Below are 25,188 nucleotides of genomic sequence, written 5' to 3'. Positions count from 1 at the left end.
GACCACAATGTTAAAACGCAGTCAGAGTTAGTCAACCCAAAAATACTTGTTTTCTTGTTGACATTCACTGCTTCGTGTTGCCTGCAAACGGAGAATTACTGGAAGAGGGAGAGTACTGTACTGTGAGGCTGGCCATTATGGTAGGACCAGCGGGCCAGCGTGCCAGCGTGCCAGGGACTGTTGGCTCACCTCCAGTCAATGGCCAGGCCGTTGGGCCAGCCAAGCGTTGTGTTTACAATCGACGAGGCATGTGACCCATCACACCAGGCCCTCATAATCTTGGCCGGACGGTACCAGTCTGTCCAGAAAATATACCTGCCAGAAAAACACACAACAACCAACAAAATCAAATCTGAATCAAGTATTGTGATTTGACACATTTAATAACAAAGGAGTTCCCTAGCGGGCGCACAAAAGTGACCCATCTTTCATAGTGGAACATAGACGGTTTATTGGAGAACTCCATTGGGCTTTTACGTTTAAGCCAAATTCTTAGTGCTCACTACAATACCAGCCTTCATGCTGAACTAATCTAGGCTGGTGGACCCAGAAGCCATGTGGCTTTGGAGCTATTGGAAATTACCTCCACTAGCACCAGATAAAGACTCCTTTTATCAGCTGGAGGGTTAAAGCGTGAACAATCGATGAATGGGTGTGCAGCGCCGGCATTGTGGAAGGTGTGACCAGACACAAGTGGCTCGTTTGATAATGTTGTTTTCCGTTCCTAGGGACCCAGGAGGGATCTGGGATGAAAGCAAGGTTCTCTCAGTCTCACTAACGCTCTCTCTGGGTTGTGACTGTCCCCTGACCAGGACACTGGAGGGCTGTCCTGACTGCTGACAGGATCTAGCCCCACACACACCCCCACACCCAGCCCTCCTTCATTTACCCGACGACAGGATGCACCACGATGGACCTGGGGTTGTTCAGGTTGCGTACGATGGCTCTCCTGGACTTGTCGGCCAGTCTCATGACAGAGATGCTCCTGTAGCGCGGGTCGGTCCAGTACAGGTTCTTGGAGATCCAGTCGTAAGCCAGATCCTCCACGCCCTCCACCCGATTGGCTGCCAGCACTTCCCTGCCTGCGCAGATCAAAGCAGCGAAGACACCGTTTAACACGCAGAGGAAAGCGGAACACAAGCCGAGTCAATACGCTGTCAGCCTCCCCTAACTCCCCCCCCAAGCCCTCCCTGGATCACACCCCCCAGCCCTCCCCTAACTCCCCCCCCCCCCAGCCCTCCCTGGATCACACCCCCCAGCCCTCCCCTAGCTCCCCCCCCCAGCCCTCCCCTAACTCCCCCCCCCCAGCCCTCCCTGGATCACACCCCCCAGCCCTCCCCTAACTCCCCCCCCCCAGCCCTCCCCTAACTCCCCCCCCCAGCCCTCCACTAACTCCCCCCCCCCAGCCCTCCACTAACTCCCCCCCCCCAGCCCTCCACTAACTCCCCCCCCAGCCCTCCACTAACTCCCCCCCCCCCAGCCCTCCACTAACTCCCCCCCCCCCAGCCCTCCACTAACTCCCCCCCTCCAGCCCTCCCCTAACTCCCCCCCCCCAGCCCTCCCCTAACTCCCCCCCCCCCAGCCCTCTCTGGATCACACCCCCCAGCTCTCTGCAGGGAGGGTATGAGCCAGCGATGTGCACAAGGTTGAAACACGTCCAATTCCTTCAAATGTTTTTAGATGTTTTTCAACAACAAAAACAAGTCAACAGCCATCCTACACTGAGAATAAACACGTTTGATTGTGAATTCGACGATGAACAGAAATCGTATTGGAAATCCATCCCATCATATACGCAGCGTGCCATCCGCACCTGTGCCGTCCACTCTCTGCTTGTAGAGGATGTCTTTGGCCGTGTCTGAGAAGAAGATGGCGTCGTCCTCGGCGCTGAAGTCCACCCCAACGAAGTAGGAGGGCGTCCCTGTGATGGGCAGGATGACGTCCTCCTGGGAGGACAGGTTGAAGGGGATCCCTCGGACTGCCAGCTGGCTGGAGAAGAGCAGGAACTGACGCACAGCTGTGGAGAACACAGGACAGACACACAGGAGAGAGATGGGAGAGACACAGGGGAGAGACACAGGGGAGAGACACAGGAGAGAGACACAGGAGAGAGACACAGGGGAGAGACACAGGGGAGAGACACAGGGGAGAGACACAGGAGAGAGACACAGGGGAGAGACACAGGGGAGAGACACAGGGGAGAGACACAGGGGAGACACAGGGGAGAGACACAGGGGAGAGACACAGGGGAGAGACACAGGAGAGACACAGGGGAGAGACACAGGGGAGAGACACAGGGGAGAGACACAGGGGAGAGACACAGGGGAGACACAGGGGAGAGACACAGGGGAGAGACACAGGGGAGAGACACAGGAGAGACACAGGGGAGAGACACAGGGGAGAGACACAGGGGAGAGACACAGGAGAGACACAGGGGAGAGACACAGGGGAGAGACACAGGGGAGAGACACAGGGGACAAGGCCTTTGAGACACTGCTGGGAACAGACAAAGGGCTTGACTTGTTCAGTGGTAAAGCATTCGACTGCATGGTCGCAGGTTCAACACCGTCCACTGTTATCGTTGGACACAAGTATCAGCTAAATGAACATTATTACTTTAAAAAGGGCTATACAAATGAAGATTGATTTTGATTTGGAAGTTTGACGGCAGACAAACTGGACACGGGTTGCATTTGTAATCCCACCCAAAGAACAAAAATTATTGAAGAGAATCCATTAAGGAGCACAGACAACCTTGGGCTTAATCTGAATGGTCTCCCCTGAACCCGCCCCCAGTGACTACGTCTACCTATCACAGTCCAGCGCAGGTCTCTTACCCACACATCTCTTGGCATCGGCGTGAAGGTCGTAGCCCATGCGGCACTTGCAGCGGTAACCCAGGCCTCCGTTGTCACTCCTGTGGCTGAGTACACAGATGTGCTCGCAGCCACCCCTGTCTGTGCCACATGGGTTGGACACTGGAACAAAACAAACACTCTCAGAAACTGTCTGCACTGAGGGGCCTACTGAGGCTTGAGAAGGCTGTTTGAGGACCCACTGAGCGTCATGGAAGTGTGCTTTGGATGTGAGCGCTGTGGCGCTCACCGTACGGCTGTCGGAGCTGGTGGATGACCGCCACGCCGTGCGGGTTCTGGGCCGTGGTGTACAGCACCTGAGGGCTCCTGTCGGTGAACTTGTTGGCTTTCATCACCGCCATCTTGGTCCAGTCGGTGAAGTACACCGTGTGCTCGAACAGACTGATGCCAAAGGGGTGAGGGACGACAGCCCCTCCATGAACCACTGTTTTCCTGAAACGGACACAAACAAGCCGTTTGAGATCCTCCCAAGCAGGCTGCACAGTAGCTGCATCGTCCCACAAGGTACATCAAGACTATTCCCATAAGGTACATCAAGACGACTGTTTTCAGAGTTGGACCTCAACAACTCTGACCCCGGAAAAGAAGAAGAACGGCGTCTAACCGTAGTTACCTGTGAAGGCCGTCGTAGGTTGTGGTCTCGATGTAGTCATAGCGGCTGTCCACCCAGTAGACCCGCTGAGCCTCGAGGTCCAGGGTGATCCCGGCCGGCCAGCCCAGCTTGGTTCTAATGATGCCGTAGCGGTTGGAGCCGTCCATGTAGGCCCGCTCCAGACCCGGCTCTCCGTTCAGAGAGTCCCAGTCAGAGAAGAACATGTAGCTGGACACAAACACACAGCTCCACAGTTAGCCTGCTCGCTAGCTAGCTAGCATCTACATGATACTTGACACAGACGCACAAGTTCAGAGTTAGCCTACTCGCTATTTAGCATCTACATGATACATAACACAGACACACAGGTCCAGAGTTAGCTTGCTCGCTAGTTAGCATCTACGTGATACATGACACAGACACACAGGTCCAGAGTTAGCCTGCTAGCTAGTTAGCATCTACATGATACATGACACAGACACACAGGTCCAGAGTTAGCCTGCTAGCTAGTTAGCATCTACATGATACGTGACACAGACACAGCTGTGTATGCACTTCCATGAGAGCCGTCCACTATCTGAGAAAGTGTAGAATTAAAGACAGGGATTTCCTTTTTTAATTCAAGAAGAGCTGAAATGACTGGGCCTTTGTCCCTACTTTAGGGATACAGTCAATCGCTCTAAATCCCATGTCAACAGATAAACTGTACTTTCATTGTCACTTCTCAATCTACCTGGGGCCACCCGTGGCCCATCCTATCTTCTTGAACTGTACTATTGGATTACAACGAGGGTCATCACTTTTATTGCTCCTGGCTAATCCCCCCCCCCCCCCCCCAGGACAATCAGCTAATCTCTTACGCACACACACACTCTTATTATTCCCTACCGATCAAGCACGACAGACAGAGAGAGAGGGGAGGAGAGGATGTATGGATGGGCGACCGGACGGAGGGGGAGGAGAGGAGGACATGCTCACCCCACTGTCGGGTCCACAGCCAGTCCTCTTGGGTTTCCCAGGTTCTCTGCCATCAGCGTGACCCGGTTGTTCCCGTCAAAGTCCACCATGTCGATCCTGTTGACGCTGGCCTCCACCACATACAGTTTACTGTTCACCCAGTCCACCGCCAGGTTCTCAGGGTAGTCAACCGATACGTTCAAAACCACCTGCAGGTTGGTACCGTCCATATCCACCGAAAACACCTGCCCACAAAAGAGAGCTTTGATGTCAGGAAGGAGATTAGCTTTGATGTCAGGAAGGAGATCAGGTCTTTGGTGGTTAGTTACAATTTCCGGAAATGCATGGAGACAACAAGCAGACTTAAGAAACACTTTGATGAGCTGTACCATGGTACAGTGGCCACGCAATGCGCTATGACAGAGCAAGTTGCTACTATTTACATTTGTCAAACTATTGACCACTTCATTTGTTCCGTTCAATTTTGGTGTCACAGGAAGCATTTTGAAACACACGCGCGCACCCACACACATTTTAAGATGGCACCATTTTCTCAGGCTTGAAGCCTTGACACTGAGCACCTAGAGGGGGAAAACTGCTCTTTACGGCTCTGACTGTTTGGAAATGAGATCCAGACGACTAAAAAAGCAGGATTTTCAGCTGACCTGTTTAAAGAGAAACTAAAGATGTGAAAGTAGCCTGCAAGTTTAACCTCCCAGGTGCGTTCACATGCCCTGTCTGTGAGGGCTCCGCTGCAAACCCACTGACCTGCCCACTCAGAGGTGGGCGGGACACACAGATACCAGGCTCCCACCATCTCCCTGCGTTTAAGCTTCAGGGCCCAGGTTCAAACCCCGTCGAAGCCAGGGGAGACACGGAGCAAAGGCATCGGTGCCGGCCAGAGAATGCATATGGCTAGCTTTTAAAAGAGGGGCCTTTGCTGAAAACAAATACAGCGTGATTACTTTGAACGTGATCCGGTTACAAGAACCGGCACAGCGCCATGCGAACATCATACGCCGTATATCAGGCTCTTTTCAAGATAGGGATGTTAGGATTTCACTCCAGGTCTACTTCCCCTCACTGGTCTCATGGGAGACAACAGCTCTCGCTTTATTACTGTATCAGCAGCGCCGGTATCTCCAGAGATCTGTCGAATAATTCCTACTGCCAGGGCAAGTTCCTGTTCAAGCCAAGCATTTCCCCCAAACGATAAGCTTGTCTATCCTCTGGACTGGAAGGGCATTAGAAATACAGCCCTGACGGCTTCATGGGGAATGCATCGATAATGGGGCTTGGATGAAAAGTGGGTGTTGCGTTACCTTGTTCTGTATGGTATCCGTCCAGAAGACCCGTCTCAGGAGGTAGTGGTAGTCCACTCCCACGGCCGCCCCTCTGTTCTGGGAGTGGACCAGGGTGCGCAGGCTGTGCCCATGGATGTCACCCAGCATCAAGTCCCGGCCGTTGGAGAACACCAGCGAGGGAGCGGCAGCTACAACAGGAAAGAACACCTTCATTCACCTGACAAACTTCTATATGTTAGTTTGTTCATATTATATTCAGAGCAAATTCTGGCAATCTGTTTATACACAAGTATTCGAGTTAGGTTGATTTATTTTCCTAAATAGAACGGTGGGATCTTATCCAGCTAAGACACATAGCTCTGCCCTCCCAGCAGTGTCTCTCCCCTGGCTGCAGGCTCAGGGGCAGAGTGGTCTCTTGTCTCTCGGTCAACAGCCATTCTCTGCTCCACAGAGGCAGACGTCTGACTAAAACAACATTCAGTGCGCAACGATGCACCAGAAAGCAGAGCAGGATAGCCAGAGGGGCTGACAGACAGGGGCACAACGCAGGGCTGAGGGGGCCTGGCTGGAGGCTGGAAGCAGCACTCAAACACAGCTTGTCCAGACAGAGAGAGAGAGAGAGAGAGAGAGAGAGACAGAGAGAGAGAGACAGAGAGAGAGACAGAGAGAGAGAGACAGAGAGAGAGAGAGAGAGAGAGAGAGAGAGAGAGAGAGAGGGAGAGAGAGAGACAGAGAGAAAGAGAGAGACAGAGAGAGACAGAGAGAGAGAGAGAGAGAGAGAGAGAGAGAGAGACAGACAGACAGATAGAGACAGATAGAGACAGATAGAGACAGATAGAGACAGATAGACAGACACAGAGAGACAGACAGAGAGAGAGAGAGAGAGGTAGAGACAGATAGACAGAGACAGAGAGAGAGAGAGAGAGAGAGAGAGAGAGAGAGACAGATAGATAGATAGATGGACAGATAGACAGAGACAGACAGAGAGAGAGATAGAGAGAGAGAGAGAGGGAGGGAGAGAGGGAGAGAGAGGGAGATAGAGGGAGATAGAGACAGAGACAGAGAGAGAGAGGGTTGCTCACAGGAGGTGTTGGCACGACAGTATCGGTGCTGCTCCAGGACGTAGCCCTCTCTGCAGCTGCAGTGGTGGCTTCCGATCCGGTCCTCACACAGCTGGTCACACACGCCCCACATGGTGCAGTCATTAAAGTCTGGAGGACGCAATCAACAGACCATCAGATTATAGGATCGTCGGTTTACATTGATTTCTCAACACATTTCATATTTATTTCCCACAAAGTATGATGTTTTAACTCATCTCCATTGTAACATGTAACGAGTATTGTTTATGTTTTAGAACTCTACCATGAAACAGTCATCTGGAAAAAAATACCAGAAGAGTGCCTTGGGCCTTTTTGCTTTTTGGAAAGTATTAAGTCACTTTGTGTCACTGGGTGTAAGTAAAAAGTGTGTGATATTTATGTGGCTATTTGCGTGGCTACTAAATACAGACAGTTCCTTGACTGACCACCAGAACACTGTAGATCTGTGCCCTTCTGATCCTTGATCTTCCACTGTACTTTCTACATGCATTATTTGTACGTAGTGTGGCTAAATGGAGGAAACATAAACATGTATTTACCAACGCAAGACCGGCTGTCGTTGCTGTTGACGACGTATCCTGACGGACAGGAGCAGGCCCCGCCCTCGGGAGAGGCGTGGCAGCGATGCTCACAGCTCAGAGACGGACACCTCCAGATGCCTGACCGCCACACACACACACACAGCACCATAACACACACACACACACAGCACCATAACACACACACACACACAGCACCATAACACACACACACAGCACCATAACACACAGCACCATAACACACACGCACACAGCACCATAACACACACACACACAGCACCATAACACACACACACCGCACCATAACACACACACACACAGCATCATAACACACACACACACAGCACCATAACACACACAGCACCATAACACACACACACACACACACACAGCACCATAACACACACAGCACCATAACACACACACACACACAGCACCATAACACACACACACACACACAGCACCATAACACACACACACACAGCACCATAACACACACACACACAGCACCATAACACACAAACACACAGCACCATAACACACACACACACAGCACCATAACACACACACACACAGCATCGCCACACACACACACAGCACCATAACACACACACACACAGCACCATAACACACACACACACAGCACCATAACACACACACACACAGCACCATAACACACAAACACACAGCACCATAACACACACACACACAGCACCATAACACACACACACACAGCACCATAACACACACACACACAGCACCATAACACACAAACACACAGCACCATAACACACACACACACAGCACCATAACACACACACACACATACAGCATCGTCAACAACAGGAGCGTGGGAAAGTGGTCCGAACCACAGCCCTGGTTTTGTTTAAATGAACACAATTGAATTCAATGTAGTTACATGCGTGTGTGTGTGCGTGTGTGAGGGTGTGTGAGTGAGTGTGTGTGTGTGTCACGGCTACAACCGTCCCCGATTGCGTTTGGTTTTTCCCTGCCCTAGTGTGGCTGTTTTGAGAAATTAAACCCTTTGTTTGACGCCATGTCTGCCTACTCTCCTGCACTTGGGTCCTACCCTACCACTCTGTGTGAGAGTGAGTGAGTGTGCGTGAAAGTGCGTGAGAGTGCGTGAGAGTGCGTGAGAGTGAGTGAGAGAGAGAGAGTGAGTGACAGTGAGTGCGTGTGTGTTTTACTAACTGCAGTTGCGTCCAGCGGTGGTGTTGGTCTCGTCCCCCCCCCCCGGGCAGTGGTTCAGTCCGTCACACAGCTGCTCCATGGGGATACACAGGCCTGAGGACGGGCACGGCCACTCTCCAGGGTAGCACTCACGTGGGACATTATCTACACACAACAGGAGGGAGAGCTGCAATCAGGGTCTCTCGGCCAGAGAGAGGGCGAGCTGCATTTGGGGTCTCTCGCCCAGAGAGAGGGAGAGCTGCATTTGGGGTCTCTCGCCCAGAGAGAGGGAGAGCTGCATTTGGGGTCTCTCGCCCAGAGAGAGGGAGAGCTGCATTTGGGGTCTCTCGCCCAGAGAGAGGGAGAGCTGCATTTGGGGTCTCTCGCCCAGACGCAGAGAAAGAGAAAGCAATAAGAGAATTCCAAAAAAGGAGTTTGACACATGTCACAATAGTAGGTTTGACAAAGCAGACACAATGTGTGAGGTATGCAGCTGGGACAGGCAGCCTTATCTCCGGAGGAATGTTCAGCTGAACTCAAGGGCAGGGCGACTCAGACTTCATTGTCTGGGGGGGGGTGGAACGGTCCCTTTAAATCTCCAAGGGGGGTCCGAGCTTTGAGAGGGTCACATGGGAGTGGTGAGGGCTTCTGCAGCCCATCTTCTAAAAACACACACTCTTCACCGCAGCGTGGAGGAATTCAAAAGCCCTTTGGAGGGCTGAACAATCTTGTGCCACAAAGAGGCATTTGAATAACACACTTAAAGGGGCACAAGCATTGCGCCCCGCTAACCCCGACCAACCATGGAGACTGGAGGTTAACTGGGTTCACACAGAGCTGCGGCTCTGCTACGACAGCCGCACGTTTCCTCCCAGTGGCCCTGCTCTGCGTGAGGAGGGGGGCAGCTCTGAGCCCTGCTCTGCATGAGGAGGGGGGCAGCTCTGAGCCCTGCTCTGCATGAGGAGGGGGGCAGCTCTGAGCCCTGCTCTGCATGAGGAGGGGGGCAGCTCTGAGCCCTGCTCTGCATGAGGAGGGGGGCAGCTCTGAGCCCTGCTCTGCGTGAGGAGGGGGGCAGCTCTGAGCCCTGCTCTGCGTGAGGAGGGGGGCAGCTCTGGGCCCTGCTCTGCATGAGGAGGGGGGCAGCTCTGGGCCCTGCTCTGCATGAGGAGGGGGGCAGCTCTGAGCCCTGCTCTGCATGAGGAGGGGGGCAGCTCTGGGCCCTGCTCTGCATGAGGAGGGGGGCAGCTCTGGGCCCTGCTCAGAGAAGCGTCCTGACAGTCGGAGGGATCCATACCACAGCCTTTTTCGTCTGCGTTGTCTTCGCAGTCGTCCTCGCCGTCACAGAGCCAGACCTGGTGGATGCAGCGTCCGCTGGGGCAGGTGAAGTAGCTCCCTCTGCAGGTGGGGTAGGCTGCAGGGACGACAGCAGCACGCACAGACGCTCAGAGGGAGGCAGAGGTAAGGGGAAGAATCCTTGTATGAAAGGGTTTGGATGAGAGTTGCCTTCGAGGGGCTCAGAGATGAGGATGAGGTAGGGATGGGGGAGGAGGACGAGGGAGGGAGGGATGGGGGAGGAGGACGAGGGAGGGAGGGATGGGGGAGGAGGATGAGGGAGGGAGGGATGGGGGAAGAGGATGAGGGAGGGAGGGATGGGGGAAGAGGATGAGGGAGGTAGGGATGGGGGAAGAGGATGAGGGAGGGAGGGATGGGGGAAGAGGATGAGGGAGGGAGGGATGGGGGAGGAGGATGAGGGAGGGAGGGATGGGGGAAGAGGATGAGGGAGGGAGGGATGGGGGAGGAGGACGAGGGAGGGAGGGATGGGGGAGGAGGACGAGAGGGAGGGATGGGATGGGAGGGAGAGGGTAGAAGGAGAGTTGGGCGGAGCTACGTACTGCAGTTCTGCTCGTCGCTCCTGTCCCCGCAGTCGTCGTCATGGTCGCAGACGTAGCGCTGAGGGACACACTCTCCGTTGCGACACTGGAAAAGGCCGGCGCTGCAGTGTTGTGCTGGAGAAAGACCACAGACCTTCAAGCTCCCCTCCTCCAGACCACAGACCTTCAAGCTACCCTCCTCCTCAGTCTTTTGACGCATGGAATGAGCTTTGCGCGTCACTGTCAGAGTGCACCGGACACTTACTGCAATTAGCCTCATCGGATCCATCACGACAATCCAGCGACTGGTCACAGCGCTGACTCTGGTTGTAACACGCGCCGTTAGCACACCTCAGCGCTGAGCACTCTGGGTAGTCTGGGGACAGGGAGACACAAATAACAGCCGAGGATCAGACACGTCTAGCAGGCTGACTATATTACACTCTAAAGTATGTGCCACAGTAAAAACCGTGGGCTCTTCAAGGTAACCACTGAAGTAGCCCTATTGCTGGGTGCAGAGCACGTTTAATCTCATTAACTGTGTCATGAATCAAACTCCTTGAACCTTTTGGGTCACATGTCAAATATACCTTCGGCTTTCCCACCTTGAAATCAGAGTGGGGCCCGACTGACAGCCCCGAAGATCACTTGTGAGTGTTCCTCTAGTATCCCTCACCAGAGACACTTGTCAAAGGCTAATGAGGTGGATAAAAGACTAAAGTTTCCTATTAACACCACCAGCAGCTACAGCATTCTTTCTGCCATTGTGCGATTACCGCAATGCGCTGTGACTCCACCTTGTCGGCACAATAATGGAATAGCAGCTGAACTACAGCTTGACTAATCCACCAAGGAATCCGCAATCAACCTCTGACAACAAGAAGCATATTGTGGCCCGTTTTGTCAGTCAGCGAGCCTCTTAATCTGAACACATTGATTAAAATGCCATGGGAGCCTGCAGCAAAGAAGGTGAGCCACGGTGGAGGGTGTTGGGGGGAGGGTGTGTGTGGGGGGGGAGGGTGTGTGTGTGTGGCGGGGGGTGTGTGTGTGGGGGGGGGGAAGGGTGTGTGCGGGGGGGGGGGCTGTGTGGGGGGGGGGGGTGGGGTGTCTTACGGCAGTCTCTCTCGTCAGAGCCGTCGGAGCAGTCAGGGAGCCGGTCACACCTGAACTCTCCTGGGATACAGGCTCCACTGCTGCAGCTGAACTGCCCGCTGGTGCATGTCCGTCCAGCTGGAGGGAGATTAACCAGAAACAGCCACAAGTGTCAAAGGTTTTCCCATTTCTCTCTGATGTTTGAGCTTTGTCTTGACATTTGGGTCCCACTCATGAATTCATACCCCCAAAACCCCCACATGAAACACGTCTAATGGTGTGGGGCCGACTGCTCTGATCCTGGGGAGGGAAACAGGAAGGGGCAGGTGAGAGGGTGAAACAGGAAGGGGCAGGTGAGAGGGTGAAACAGGAAGGAGCAGGTGAGAAGGTGAAACAGGAAGGGGCAGGTGAGAGGGTGAAACAGGAAGGGGCAGGTGAGAGGGTGAAACAGGAAGGAGCAGGTGAGAAGGTGAAACAGGAAGGAGCAGGTGAGAAGGTGAAACAGGAAGGGGCAGGTGAGAGGGTGAAACAGGAAGGGGCAGGTGAGAGGGTGAAACAGGAAGGAGCAGGTGAGAAGGTGAAACAGGAAGGAGCAGGTGAGAAGGTGAAACAGGAAGGGGCAGGTGAGACGGTGAAACAGGAAGGAGCAGGTGAGAAGGTGAAACAGGAAGGAGCAGGTGAGAAGGTGAAACAGGAAGGGGCAGGTGAGAGGGTGAAACAGGAAGGGGCAGGTGAGAAGGTGAAACAGGAAGGAGCAGGTGAGAAGGTGAAACAGGAAGGAGCAGGTGAGAAGGTGAAACAGGAAGGGGCAGGTGAGAGGGTGTAACAGGAAGGGGCAGGTGAGAAGGTGAAACAGGAAGGAGCAGGTGAGAGGGTGAAACAGGAAGGAGCAGGTGAGAAGGTGAAACAGGAAGGAGCAGGTGAGAGGGTGAAACAGGAAGGGGGAGCAGGTGAGAGGGGACTCACGGCAGTGATGGCGCTCGTCCGAGCCGTCCTCACAGTCCTCCTCGTCGTCACACAGCCACACGTCTGGGATGCACTCTCCGTCACTCAGACACTGGAAGTGACTCCCGTCACATGTCACATGACCTGAGAACACGCACATCATCACAGAATATCACACAGAACACACACAGTGTCACGGCCACAGCCGTCCCCCCTTGTGTTTGGTGTTGCCCTGCCCTAGTGTTTCCCTGTCTGTCACTGTCTTCACCTGTGTCTCGTTGAGTGGTTTCAGTTCTCATGAGTCTTATCAAGTTCACCTGTGTCTTGTTTGGTTCTGTATATATAGATGCTGTTTTTGTCCCGTCTTTGTCTTGTCCTTACCCTTGTCATCTTGAGTACCCTGTCTGTTCCTGTTTTGAGAAATTAAACCCTTTGTTTGACGCCATGTCTGCCTACTCTCCTGCACTTGGGTCCTACCCTACCACTCTGCAGAACACACACAGAATATCACACAGAACATCACTTCGTATCTACTCTGACGGGCTTCTTGGTGCCCCAGTCGGTCAAAAAGAAAAAAGGATTTCTTTTTTCTCCCAGAATAGAGGTGATTACATTGTCTCTATCCAGCTAAGGCGTAATAAAAGCCCTGTGAATGTATGTCTTATTTGTGTGTCGCTTTGGATAAAAGTATCTGCATTATGACTAAATGATTTGAGTTAGGATCAAATCCCAGCCCCTGATACTACGGGTGTGTCGTCTAGGTTAGAGAACTCACCACAGTCACTTTCATCTGAGTCGTCTGTGCAGTCGGATGTTCCATCGCAGCGCCAGTTTTCTGGGATACAATGTCCTGTCCCACAGCGAAACTGATACGATTCACATCCTTCAAACCAAACACAACATTTTATTTAATAAAAATGATAATATAATAATCACTTATAACTTTAACCCAAGGTTATTTAATTTATATTCTGTTTATTAATCCCATAATAAACATTATTTCTCAGCCGTCCTTCACAAACACAGTCAATAAAAAGATATCTTCTTTAATCAAATCACTTTGAGGCGTATTAGAAAATGTCTGGTACTGATGGAGAGTGGTGCTAACAGCATCGACAGGCCGCGGGGATGAGCGTGCCTTCCATCCTCCCCGACAGTTACACAACAGCACACTCATCCCGAGCCTCCTTTTGATCTTCTAACTGAGTGGCATCTCAGGAGATAAGGTACCACCACTCCACCTTCCCCGACGGGCTCCAGGAGATACCGACGGGAGCAGCATAGTTCACTGGCAGAGCGTTCCGTCAGACGCGTACCATACAGGAATGCGCAATTCTGATTGTCTCTCTCTGACAACCTGATTTATGGTGCATGCGGTTCCTTGTCAGTAATGTAATTGGGATAAATAGTGGTACCGGGTGGTACCGCAAACCCTCAAACCCAAATTCTTTGCTGAGGGAGAAGTGAGGTGGTGGTTGGTGGTGCATGCCTGGGGTTGGTGGTCTTATCCGCTACCTTTAAACTCCCTCCCTTCTTGGTCAAACATGTGCAGGGGATGAGACAGGTTGTTTGTTTTTTGAGCCAACTTCTCAGCTCCTAAACAAACAGGAGACACTGACCGAATAATGAACCAAATTCGTAGGCCTGATTTCTTTAAATTCTTAATTACATTCAATCACACATTTTAATAACAAATCTACAACCACCTGTCAGTGCAACTCAAATTTAAACACTTCCACACACGCTAACATACATTAACATTAACGTATAAACAGCTAAATAAATTCACATGATTTACCCATCATGTAAATCAAAGATGTCAATGCCTAAAACTATAACTGACAGACAGTACTGTACTTGGAACAGCCATCTCTTACTCTTTGTTGCATCTAGGATCGGCAGTGCCTATCAGCTTTCCAGAACACCACCCTCCCACACTACGATCTCCCACATCACAACAAAATTACCTCAAATTCCAGTTGTGTTGGAGCAACTCACACGATAAGGATATGTCAAGAACAGGGTCAGTTGTGAACTTGAAATAATCGCGGTAGTTACTGTGGCGCGTTGGCGTCTGCGTGTGCTTCAAAACAACGTTTAACGTGACGATCACAGAACACACGCTAGGACAAAAGCAAAGAGATGATTCAGTCTTGCCCTTCAACACGCACAGAAAGAAAATAAGAGTTGTCTGAAAAAACCTCAACCCCCATTCGTTTGACTAATGTTGTGCGAGCGGACAGCTCGTTGTAGGAGAGTCAGCGGTTTATCATCTCCTTTATGTAATGTGCTCTTTAAAGATGGATCACTTCCACTTGAGTAGTGGGGTCGAAGCCCGTGCTACTGCACTAAAAGCGTTACGAGGGCCTTCTCGTATCATGACGTCTCGTCTCAGATTAATTAGCCCACACCACCACCAACCACTTTCAAACCACGCCAGCCAAATGGGCTTCATATTTAACTCCTTCAGCGGCCAATTGGGAGGCAAGACTTTTTCCTGCTCAGTTTACTAATGATAAAATTGCTCCCCCCGTCAGCTCAAAGGCAGCCTTTGTTGCGAGTCAATGATCCCTGGAAGCTGTAGCATCATCTGTAACATGGCAGGTAGGACAATCAGAGCATACAGTATCACGGCCGACTCCTGGGCACAGTCCTGGGCACGGCGACACCACTGAGACAGCTCAGTTCCCCGGGACATCTCTCAGTACGTCCGCAGTCTGAGGGCACTCACAAGTCAAAGTACAACACTTTTAGTATGAAAGAAAACTGTGTTGACCAACCTAAACATGAATAATGGTTCATCAGGGAAAAATGACCACACAGAAGGAAGCAATGTGTGTGACGGAGAAGTGAAAGTAGGGTCACTGTTCAGACACTCTATAGCATTGAGAGATGGTCACAGGCACAGCCTGTTAATACTGCTCTTTAGGGTTAACAACTTAAAGCGTTTGCCAAAAGGAAACCAATCCTCTGGGACCTTCAAATGGAGCCAGTGTTTCCTGACAGTATCAATTCTGGGAAAGGTGACTGGCAGACCAGAGTGGACTTCTCAACAGTACGATCTTGTGTTGAGCTTGTTCTTACATTCAATGAAATCATCCTCTTTGTAACTATGTCTTAATCCTTAAATTGTTTTTTCTTCCTGACAAAGATCAAAATAGATCTCATTTAACTGTGCTAATCACTGTTACAAGGAAACAGGAGCAGAAGGCCTTAAATGATGATGCTAAGCTGCATGCTGTTAAGAAAGTGGTATTCTAGGATTGGTACTTTTTTTTCGTTAGTGTCTTTGTTTTCTTTAGATTGCTGTGTTTCTTCCCCCCTCTCCCTCACCATGTCTTTTCTAATTAGCCAACTTAAACCCACAGCAGGGAGAAGCCCACCCTCTCCTGGGAGGAAGAGGAGGACAGCCTACCACCACAAACAAAGAGGAGCAGCAGAGGAATTTTCATTAGAATGAAGCCTCCCCAATGCCCCCAGACCCCACTGTGACATCACAAAGGCACAACAGCCCAGCCAGCAGGGCTGCAACCTCATAACTGGAAGTGTCACCGCGCAGAAGGCACGGTGGAGGTGCAGCGCACAGCACAATACGGTCAAGCTTCCTCCAAAAACAACAAGAGTCAACAAGAGAAGTCACCTACACCATCCCAACCCCCCACCCTCAACACCATCCCCTCTACACACACACAAAACGTCTGCCCCCCGCCCCCCCCTCGCCCCCAAAACATCTCTTTCTAATCATGTGGGGCCCCTGCGAGACGTGTTCCGTCTTTCATCAATACTGCCTTGTTTCGCTGCGTCCCCTCGCGCTCTTTCAGTGTGTGCGGAGAAAATGTCTGGCAGCGTGGTGCGCGCTGGATCCATCCATGCTGTCACAGCAAAGTGCTGCTGCCCATTTCATATGGAAATCAATGCAGCAGAATGCAGTCAATCGCCAAACAACTGACTTTGGCCCCTCAGCGCTACACACAAAACAGAGAAAGCCCAAGGGAGTTTGGTATTGGCATGAGTACAAAAGAAGCCAAGGCGTGATGAATGAAGCCTTACTTATAACCCATACTTGTATAAAAGAATCATGCAAAAACTATATATAATTCAGATATCATGGACTGGAATTAATTGACTTGATGTTCTGCACTAACGGAGCACAGTAAAAAAAAAACATAATAATGAACACTTTCTTGACTCTATATCTCATTATTACACAGGCTGCCACTTCAGTACACCATGAGCGTTTAGTTCGCTTAAACTCTGCACCCTCTGCATCAGAGTAGTCTGGAACATAGGCGGAGGGTTCTAGAACATAGGCGGAGGGTTCTAGAACATAGGCGGAAGGTTCTAGAACATAGGCAGAGGGTTCTGCATGAAGGGAAAGGATTAGAGGCCTCTGTTTGTGCCAACTGTGTTAACTTCTGTTCCTGTTTCTAATACAGTGAGTTGCTCAAGGATTTACACCGGAAAAACTCCAGCATGTGTAAGGTTTAGCATGCACGTGCAGGCCAGAGGTTAGGGTGCCGGGTGAAATTTCAGGACCAAGTGTTCTTGTGTCATTACAAACTTGAACTCATAGCCCAATATATGAGGCTCAATCTAAGTATTCAGCTTTGAAATGACAGGGAGATTGTTTGTATACTTATAAAATACAGGACAATACTGTAACAACACTGATGTTATGTGTTGTTGGATAGTGATTAAATTGATGCACTACCATTTCCTAATATATTATCATCATCTTCAGAAAAGTGCCAGTACAACTCAGAGTGTCATTGAACTATGTGTGCCAATCAGGCCTAGCTATGGTTTGAACATAACCTGTTATAAGCTGTTGTTTGCTAATGATTATGGTACAAAAAAACATTCTTTTCAAATATTCAGATAATTGGTCAGCAGAAAATGTGTTTTGAATATCTATAATTGCACACAAGCAAGAGATGGTCAACTAACCATGAAAGGGGTTACCCATACAGGACCTGAGTAGTATGACTTATTAACCGTAAATCACCTGAAAACGTGTTACATTAGCTATTTGTGCCAACACAGGCACTCTGCAACACATCAACACATTGACAACTTGACATTGAAGTTACACATTAAACAGTCAGCTAGTTGAACTACACTACCTTTTGAAAAAACCTTGATGAAGCAAAAAAGAAAGTGTGTGAATCCATACTCTAGAGGACCCAACGGAAATTATGCTCAATGGATTAAAGAGAGTAACCTGTCTGACTGCATCAAGGCTCTTTTGGTCATTTCCTCTCAAACACAGGGTGAATAAATCTGGATTAAATCAACCATTCCTGCTTCACATTTCTGAGGAGATCAACAAGAACCATGTCCCTTAGCTGGACGCAAACAGCCCCGAGTCAGAGCAGAATGTCCAAATGTCTCTTTTTCTGTTATAATCTGAAACGTGTTCTGTAGACTGAATGTTTAAATCCATTGTAGCGATATAGGACGACACATCCCAGTTCAGTAACTTGTATCAAAGGTAGGCCTGATTCTCCAATGAGAACACCTGCTATTAAATAATAAAGCAATTTCACTCAAGAAAGACCCGGCTTGACTCCCTACCACCCCAGTTGATTTAAGAACAAGTGACAAACACAATACAGCATCAGATTATAAACTAAGATTGTTTTCTTTTGTCCTGGAATGCGAGTCAGCAAACTCAGGAGGTGGTTAGATAGGAAAGTCAAAATATTCTAGTGAAGAGGCGGCTGGATGACTACTGGGTGAAGACTTTCCCCATGTTGTTTACACGCATGCCTGTTGTTACTTATGTAGAAATGGTTGCTTTCAGCAGCAGCTGCAGCGTAATTAGTTGCTTGATTCACACTAAGGAGCTTACATACTAAGGGTTGGGCAAAAAGAAAGCAGATTACAATTTGAGCAGTAGGCTCTGGAGACTACACCACTGTGAAAGACACTAATTTAACCAGCATTTAGGCTGGTTAAAAAAAAACCTAGAGAAGTAATTTAATCAAATAGATAGTACTTATTAAGAGGGTATCAAATTATTTTTTATTGAACATGTCGCGCCCGTCAAACTGTTACATTGTCCTAAATAAGGTTTCTACCAGTAGCCTAGCTCGCAGTCCGCACAGATTGTCTGGAAGTCACATGCTTCCTCCTGTTACCTAGCAACGGCAAAGCTCAGGCAAAAGTTCTCCAGGAGAACTTCCAATCTGTCTGTGGAAGGCTTTTGTACTAAACCTTTGAAAATACATTACAGTCGAGTTTGATTTTAAAAAACTGCTTTAAATAAATAGGGATAATTTCACACAACAGTTTACTGAGGCACCAAGGGGAACACAAGTGTCTTGAACCATACCAATGATCTAATGGCCATCTGGTGTAACCTATTTAATTTCTAGATTTCAAATTGTGTGGTTGTTGGAAATTCAAATCAATAGATAGAAAAAGATTCTCAAAAATAATGAAAGTATGAAAGAGTATCTTCCTTGTGTCAGTCAACGTTCTATTCTGAAGTGCAACAAGTGCTTTCCATCAATGGGATGGAATCACTACAACTATGTTGGTTTACAGTGAATCAAACTGGCTAGAGGCCATTAAATAAATACATGTAAACCTGCTGGCCTTACCTTGAGACTGGCACCGGATAAAACACAAAATAAATATAAGGAGAAGTTTTATTGGCAGTGTTCTCCACATTCTGTTGCTGGGTCCCGGCCGGTCCGTCCAGCTCCGTTTGAAGCCGGGCAGATGAAGGTGCTCTGGGGACTGGGATGCCAGCGCTCGCCTCTCTCTCTCTTGTCCCGCAAGTTGATGAAAAGGGGCGTTTACAAAACCCTAGACAGGACGCTCCCCTAGCCCGGCCCTCCGGATAAAAACCCTTAAACCTCCAGCCCAGGAATCTGCATAATGCCATTCCAGTGCCCAGGCTGTCTCATCTGCGCGTGATTTGACATCGCGTTGAGTGCTACAATAATATAGCCTACTTAATGGGGGACAAAGTAAGTGCATAGCAGCTTCAACGTACACATAAAGGCTGTGTCTCTTTCTATAAGAACACCATTATCATATTCAAATTAAGATTCCATAGAATATTCTGAAAACAATTCCCTTTAAAAACAGACATTCAAACTATGTCCGTCAGTCCCCCGTCCCCCTAAACCATATCCCTAACCTTGGTCATCATGTGTTGCCTTAGTTTAAAACGTGGGATGTAAGCCGGATAGAACAGTTGGAACGCTACATCATTTAGCAACTTTGGGAAATAAATTGTTAAGGAGTTGTGACTTGTATTTATATAGCTCCACTTGTTGCACTTAGTTCTGAAACAATGTTATTCAGCTTCGGGGTGACCTTGGTGACGGTACGGGATTGCACGGGGGTCAAGACTCAGTACGACAGTCAGGGGAGAAGTAGGCTAGTGTCCCATGCCCCGAATTAGTCTACGCATCTTTCGAGTTTAGCACTTTAGAGATAGATTCGCCATTGTTTTAAATACTGTAGCCTTGCTTACTTATGCCAACCTTTGTGTAAAACGATTAATCTTTTATCCAAATATTTTTGGCAAATTAGTCTAGGTCTACCTAATTGCCACAAATCTTACAGTTGTATTCAAGGCATCGGTCACAAAGACAGGTAGAAATCTGAATGTGAATGATATCCTACACATGCTACTCACATAGGCTGATGAATAAAATGATGAGTTGAAAAGTAGGCTAGCAACAGCTCAATAGTAGCACGACAGCCCCACCACGCGACGGATTAGGGGTTTAATAGTACACCCCGTTGAGAGCCGCCGTTGCTTTTCTATTGCTAATTTAAGAATATAAAATAAGTAAATAGGTGTGTACAACATTGTTTGGGTGTATTAGCAGCTTGTAAACGGATTTCATCTATAGGCCTACGTTTTTGTTGTGGAACGAAAAAAGATCGCATTCATGCAATCCTACAAACAGTTGCCAATAGCAACAGCTGAAACTTTGTTGCACTCTCAGTCTGGGACATAACAAAGGACGAGTTGAAGGCTACAAAACAACTGTTTTGAGTCAGTTTTTAGGCTTTTGGCATGGCATCACCTCAAAGAAGTGCCAAAGATTTGAAAACGAAGCTTACTGACACTAAACAGGTAGACTAAAATTCCTAGTCAATTTGATCAACTGTGGGCTACAGTAGCAGATATATACTGTACTACTAGTACCTGTACTGTAGCTAGCTAGCTTAGTAAGCTTTTGTTATAAACGATACTGTAAACTATTGATGGTCATTTGTATAACATTTGCCTACCAGTATCGACCATATTGATCAATCACGTAGGCTATTGCGTTTCAATTTAGGATATCTGTCATCCTTATCCTCTTCCGTAGGACGTGGAAGATGTGCACAGGGCATTGGAGAAACTCCGGTGTCTTTCGAAAGATGACAAGAGTGAAGCAGGGATGCTGCGCTCCAGAATAGATGAGCAGTCAAGTTTAATCTGTATTTTGAAACAACGAGCTGACGAGATGCTATGTCGATGTCAGGCTCTAGAAAGTATAAATTCAGAGTTGGAAGCCCATAGAGCAGATGTATATGCAGAGCTTGAGGGTGAAAGAAAGAAGTCGTCCTACTTAGAGAAAAGATTCATGGATTTGGCCAGTAATCATCAAGCCATGATTATTTTTAAGGACGAGTATAAAACACAAAACACCAAACTCAGACAAGAAAACGAACAAATTCGAGAGGAGAACGATACTCTTTTCTCTCAAGAGTTAGAAGAAAAAGAGGCAGTTATTCTGAAGCTCACAACAGACATGGACACACTTGTTGAGGAGCACAGAATTCTTCAAAACAAGTATCAGTAAGGAAACATATTTTTACACCGGAGATTATTTGACAATTGACTATTCAAATGTTAAGTGTTCTATATCTATCACAGTGTGTTTTCTACTAAGTTAGCCCCACTGTCAATATGCATATTAATGAGTAATGATTACAATACAGGGACACATGTGCTAGCATTCAGGCAACCCATCAGGAACTTACAGAACGCCATCAGTCAAAGGAGACATCTTTGTCTAACCAGTTACGTGACGTGCAAAGACAGCTAACTGATGCGGCAGATATGTGCACAGGTGATTCTGACAAGATCATTGACTATGCAAATGACATTTGATTCAAGATATTACATGAATGCACTCATGTCCATTTAAACGTTGATGGTGCTTTTGTCCGTCAGAATTAAACCAACAACTTCAAAAGGCAAGAGAGACTTACTCTTTGAAAGAGACGGAGATGAAAGAAACAGTAGAACGCTTAGTGAAAGAGAAGGACACATTACTGAATTTATCCATACAAAGAGGAAAGCAGATACAGGTAATATTATCCACAACACTCTAGAATAACTACCACTAACAGATACAGGTAATATTATCCACAACACTCTAGAATAACTACCACTAACAGATACAGGTAATATTATCCACAACACTCTAGAATAACTACCACTAACAGATACAGGTAATATTATCCACTGCGCTATAGAATAACTACCACTAACAGATACTGTGAAGTTCAACATTTTGTTCAATTTATTACCTTGCAGGACAAACAGGAAGAAGTCCTGCTCGTGGAGGCTCGGAGGAAGGAGGAGGAGAGTAGCAGGGTAGCAGCAGAGAAGCGGTTAGCACAAACAATAAAAGTGAAGGTTTAACAGATATCGGTACGTACATTTATAAGGTCAAACTCTCTCCCATCAAGGTTTGAAAGGGAGGCAGCTTCCGTGACAGCACATCTCAAAGTGAAGGCTCTTCAACACAGTCTGGATCAGTCTGTTCAAACGTGTAACCAGCTCAGAAAGGTTGGTTCAAGTGTGGAGACACAGACTGATTTCGTACCATGTCACTACAGAGGAAACATGCTCAGTGATGTAAACCCTTGTTTTTGTAGGATTTTGAAGCCTTTAAAGAGCACAGCAACAACATGCTTACTAAGGAGAAAGAGTTGAATGCCAAGCTGCGTCACATCATGGGCTGAAGATACACCTCCTTAAAAGAGAACCAGTTCATTTCAATATAAAACAGCTAAATAAAACGAAACCAGTGCAAAGCTGGTAATGCATTTGGAAAACGAAAGAAAACAAAAGATTCTAACATGTTTTGCATTTTATTAAATTCAAATGATTTACAGTAAATTAAGTTTTGTACATTTATTCACTGGCAAATAAGTTGAAGTAAAAACGATTTCGTACACCAATTTACCTACATCCAAGGACACTGGAATGCTGCGCTGGTCTCCTTCAGAGTACCACGCTGGCCCAGCCAGTGAACACTTCAGACACCAGGAGAGTCTGCCAGAAGAGGCACTGCATCAGGAGACCCCGTGCTACTGTCAGCTTGTCGTCCCCCCACAGTTAATCCATTCCCAGGATAGCAATGATACCCTGTCGGGATTGGTAGTCCTAAGAAAGGAAGGGTCTGTTGTGCTTTGTGCAGGTCAATTGGTTATAGCTGTCAAACAATCACTCGTAGTCTGTACAAGACAAAACATATCTGAAGAATTTTCTGCAACTATAGTGTTCATCAATGTTGTCCATGATGCGTCTATGTTTGAAGATCAGAGATTGTTGCTCCACTAGAGAGCGCTACACTGTTACAAGTAAAATAATAACTGGCATGTTAAGGTATTGTCAAGCAACCGAAATAAATATATTTAGATCATATTTTAATGGTATAGATTTTCTGTAAATGTATATTGATAAGCATAATACAACCAACACCAATAATTCTAGTAATTTAACAGGCTGAATAAGTCACAGTCCTGTAACTGATAATGGCAGTGTGCTGGAAAAAACCTTTCTTTAACATTTTTGAGGGATAACAGTCATCAGACTAAATAATTGGAGGTTTTGCTGCATAATGTTATCCTGTTAGACACTTTCTTTTTTAAAGCACACCTGGATGAGTACTTAAAACAGCATTTTTTTCAGCAAACCTCACAGTGTCACATACTGTATGTTGTTTTTCACACTGCAATAAATCAAAGCAATTTACAAAAATGTTTGTGCCTACTCATAATTGTGATTATTAATTTAATGTAGGTTTCCTAAAAAAAGATGTTGATGTTATGTGCAGATTTACAACATTCACAGCAATCAATCAAAGCACATCTAGCAGAGACAGGTAGACAATATGCACCAAGCAAAATGCACACTGGCCACAGATACTGAATGCAAGAATTATAATTTCATTTTTTAAGGGGAGTACTACAGGTGAATAGGGGAAAAAAAGTTGTGTTCTTCTATCAGAATGAAACTTTACCACATTCATTATGCAAATGACGTGTTTTCTCAATAAATATGCGTTAATTTGCATATAATGTAGAACACGGCAACTTCATCATAGATTAAGTCAGAACTTTTTGGTTTGTTTTAATAGGATCAATAACGCAAGGAGAAGAAGATTAATAATAATAATAATAATAAAATTAACAAATACAATAGGTTCCCTCCTACCGGAGGATCCCTAAATATAAAAAAATATCCAAATTGACAAACTGAACAAAAATCTGGGTTTTTACCTGTAGTATCCCAAACACAATAACCTTAGGACATTAATTTACATTAAAAAATCAGTTCTTTGTTTGAACAGCTTGCAACGTGGGCCACAGCTTGACTTTCTGTGTGGTTCTATGTGTTCTTAGATGAAAGAGAAGGTCCTCAAAGTGCTGTTTATCCACGACCAACAAAATCATCGGTGCATGTCAAAAAGGTCACAGACTGCACCTACGGGGAGATATTTTTCTGATCTTTCTTTGAATAATGCAGAAACAAAACCGAATCTGAAACAACCACCACAAATATCACTACCGTGGTGGACTTTTCGAGTCACATATTTCGTGATAGTAAAAGCTGTCACCTGTCAGAGTGAAGGAGAGAGGTGTTTGGTGCAAACGTATGGCAAACCATTATTCAGTGCAACATTCTTACGTGTCAGCGGCTCTGCTCTGATTCCTCTCAGCCTCCGGCTTTGCAGTACAAAGGGCCCACATCCCAACACAGCTGGCAGGAACCTGCATGATCCCTCAACTAGTCCATACAAGACCTTCCCCCCGCCCTTCACACACCTTACAGCGCTAAGGTCACAGGTCACAGGCTCGACAACTGATGGTCAAATGGTTAGAAGTCCAGAATGTAAAGCACCACATACGTTCAGCTCTATTTCTATGCTGATTGCAGCTTCGTATAACCATCTGAATGTCTCTATTCCAAACCTTTTTGTCACGTTCTTTCTCATACACCCACAATGATCTTAACCCCACCTTCTTTCATGGTCTAGGGAAAAAAACTGCACAATTATAAATGATTTCACTCTAAAGCACTGGTGTCCCTGAGTGATTCCATACTGCAGCTCAAAGGTGCAGATATGTACAACTATTTCATTCATTTATAAAAGTAAGGATTGTAGAGTAGTCATGAATGGAGAGTCCATGTAAACTGCCTTTAAGTTTAATTGACCAAACATAAAAAATGAGAGAGAGATACAGTGAGAGAGAGAGAGAGAGAGAGAGAGAGAGAGAGAGAGAGAGAGAGAGAGAGAGAGAGAGAGAGAGAGAGAGAGAGAGAGAGATAGCAACACTGAAACATGACAATAAACTTCCCCTAGGTGTCTCCCTTAAATGCCACCTGACAGCAACAACGTTAAACAATCTGGCAGGGACATTGCAGGATTTTCTCTCCAGCTCTATATCAGTGCTTCTCAATTTCTTC

General features: G+C 47.6%; 2 protein-coding genes across 3 annotated transcripts in view; one reads left to right on the top strand and one right to left on the bottom strand.

Annotated features, from left to right (window-relative positions):
• The window catches only part of lrp2a (low density lipoprotein receptor-related protein 2a), a 58,878-nt gene extending 39,196 nt beyond the window's left edge, over positions 1-19,682 (bottom strand). The window contains exons 1-18 of the mRNA XM_084689902.1: positions 19,076-19,682; positions 13,246-13,353; positions 12,492-12,614; positions 11,547-11,663; positions 10,699-10,809; positions 10,455-10,568; positions 9,857-9,973; positions 8,584-8,727; positions 7,372-7,491; positions 6,812-6,940; positions 5,748-5,917; positions 4,447-4,670; positions 3,490-3,696; positions 3,106-3,308; positions 2,838-2,978; positions 1,814-2,017; positions 890-1,082; positions 190-315 (exon numbers count right to left, since the gene is read on the bottom strand). Coding sequence (XP_084546028.1) covers positions 190-315; positions 890-1,082; positions 1,814-2,017; positions 2,838-2,978; positions 3,106-3,308; positions 3,490-3,696; positions 4,447-4,670; positions 5,748-5,917; positions 6,812-6,940; positions 7,372-7,491; positions 8,584-8,727; positions 9,857-9,973; positions 10,455-10,568; positions 10,699-10,809; positions 11,547-11,663; positions 12,492-12,614; positions 13,246-13,353; positions 19,076-19,145 — 2,621 coding nt within the window. The 5' untranslated portion in view covers positions 19,146-19,682. The remainder of the gene's footprint in view (positions 1-189; positions 316-889; positions 1,083-1,813; positions 2,018-2,837; positions 2,979-3,105; positions 3,309-3,489; positions 3,697-4,446; positions 4,671-5,747; positions 5,918-6,811; positions 6,941-7,371; positions 7,492-8,583; positions 8,728-9,856; positions 9,974-10,454; positions 10,569-10,698; positions 10,810-11,546; positions 11,664-12,491; positions 12,615-13,245; positions 13,354-19,075) is intronic.
• Positions 19,683-20,364: 682 nt separating this feature from the next.
• On the top strand, positions 20,365-22,614 carry LOC146235100 (coiled-coil domain-containing protein 89). 2 transcript variants are annotated; one of them, XR_014741825.1, is made up of 7 exons: positions 20,365-20,571; positions 20,810-21,282; positions 21,426-21,556; positions 21,661-21,797; positions 22,027-22,086; positions 22,182-22,281; positions 22,371-22,419. XR_014741825.1 is itself a non-coding variant. In XM_084689897.1 (7 exons), exons 1-7 carry the CDS (start codon positions 20,512-20,514, stop codon positions 22,455-22,457), a joined length of 1,065 nt encoding a protein of 354 aa, XP_084546023.1. In that variant the 5' UTR covers positions 20,365-20,511; the 3' UTR covers positions 22,458-22,614. The 2 variants fall into 2 exon arrangements, 1 of the variants encoding a protein (XP_084546023.1); XM_084689897.1 differs by having other exon boundaries at positions 22,027-22,103; positions 22,371-22,614.
• Positions 22,615-25,188: the final 2,574 nt, after the last annotated feature.

The sequence above is a fragment of the Hypomesus nipponensis genome, chromosome 23 (genome assembly GCF_054491055.1).
Source record: "Hypomesus nipponensis isolate SF chromosome 23, ASM5449105v1, whole genome shotgun sequence".
In the NCBI taxonomy this organism is placed as follows: Eukaryota; Metazoa; Chordata; class Actinopteri; order Osmeriformes; family Osmeridae; genus Hypomesus; species Hypomesus nipponensis.
The sequence above is the reverse complement of the archived record's forward strand: the minus strand, read 5'-3'. Positions and strand labels throughout refer to the sequence as shown.

What these genes read in the sequence shown, in the direction of transcription:
- LOC146235100 (XM_084689897.1), top strand. Translation starts at nt 20,512, where the DNA reads ATGGCATCACCTCAAAGAAGTGCCAAAGATTTGAAAACGAAGCTTACT. An exon ending in ATTCTTCAAAACAAGTATCA is followed by an intron (nt 21,283 to 21,425) that starts GTAAGGAAACAT and finishes ATTACAATACAG; the next exon opens with GGACACATGTGCTAGCATTC. An exon ending in TGCGGCAGATATGTGCACAG is followed by an intron (nt 21,557 to 21,660) that starts GTGATTCTGACA and finishes TTTGTCCGTCAG; the next exon opens with AATTAAACCAACAACTTCAA.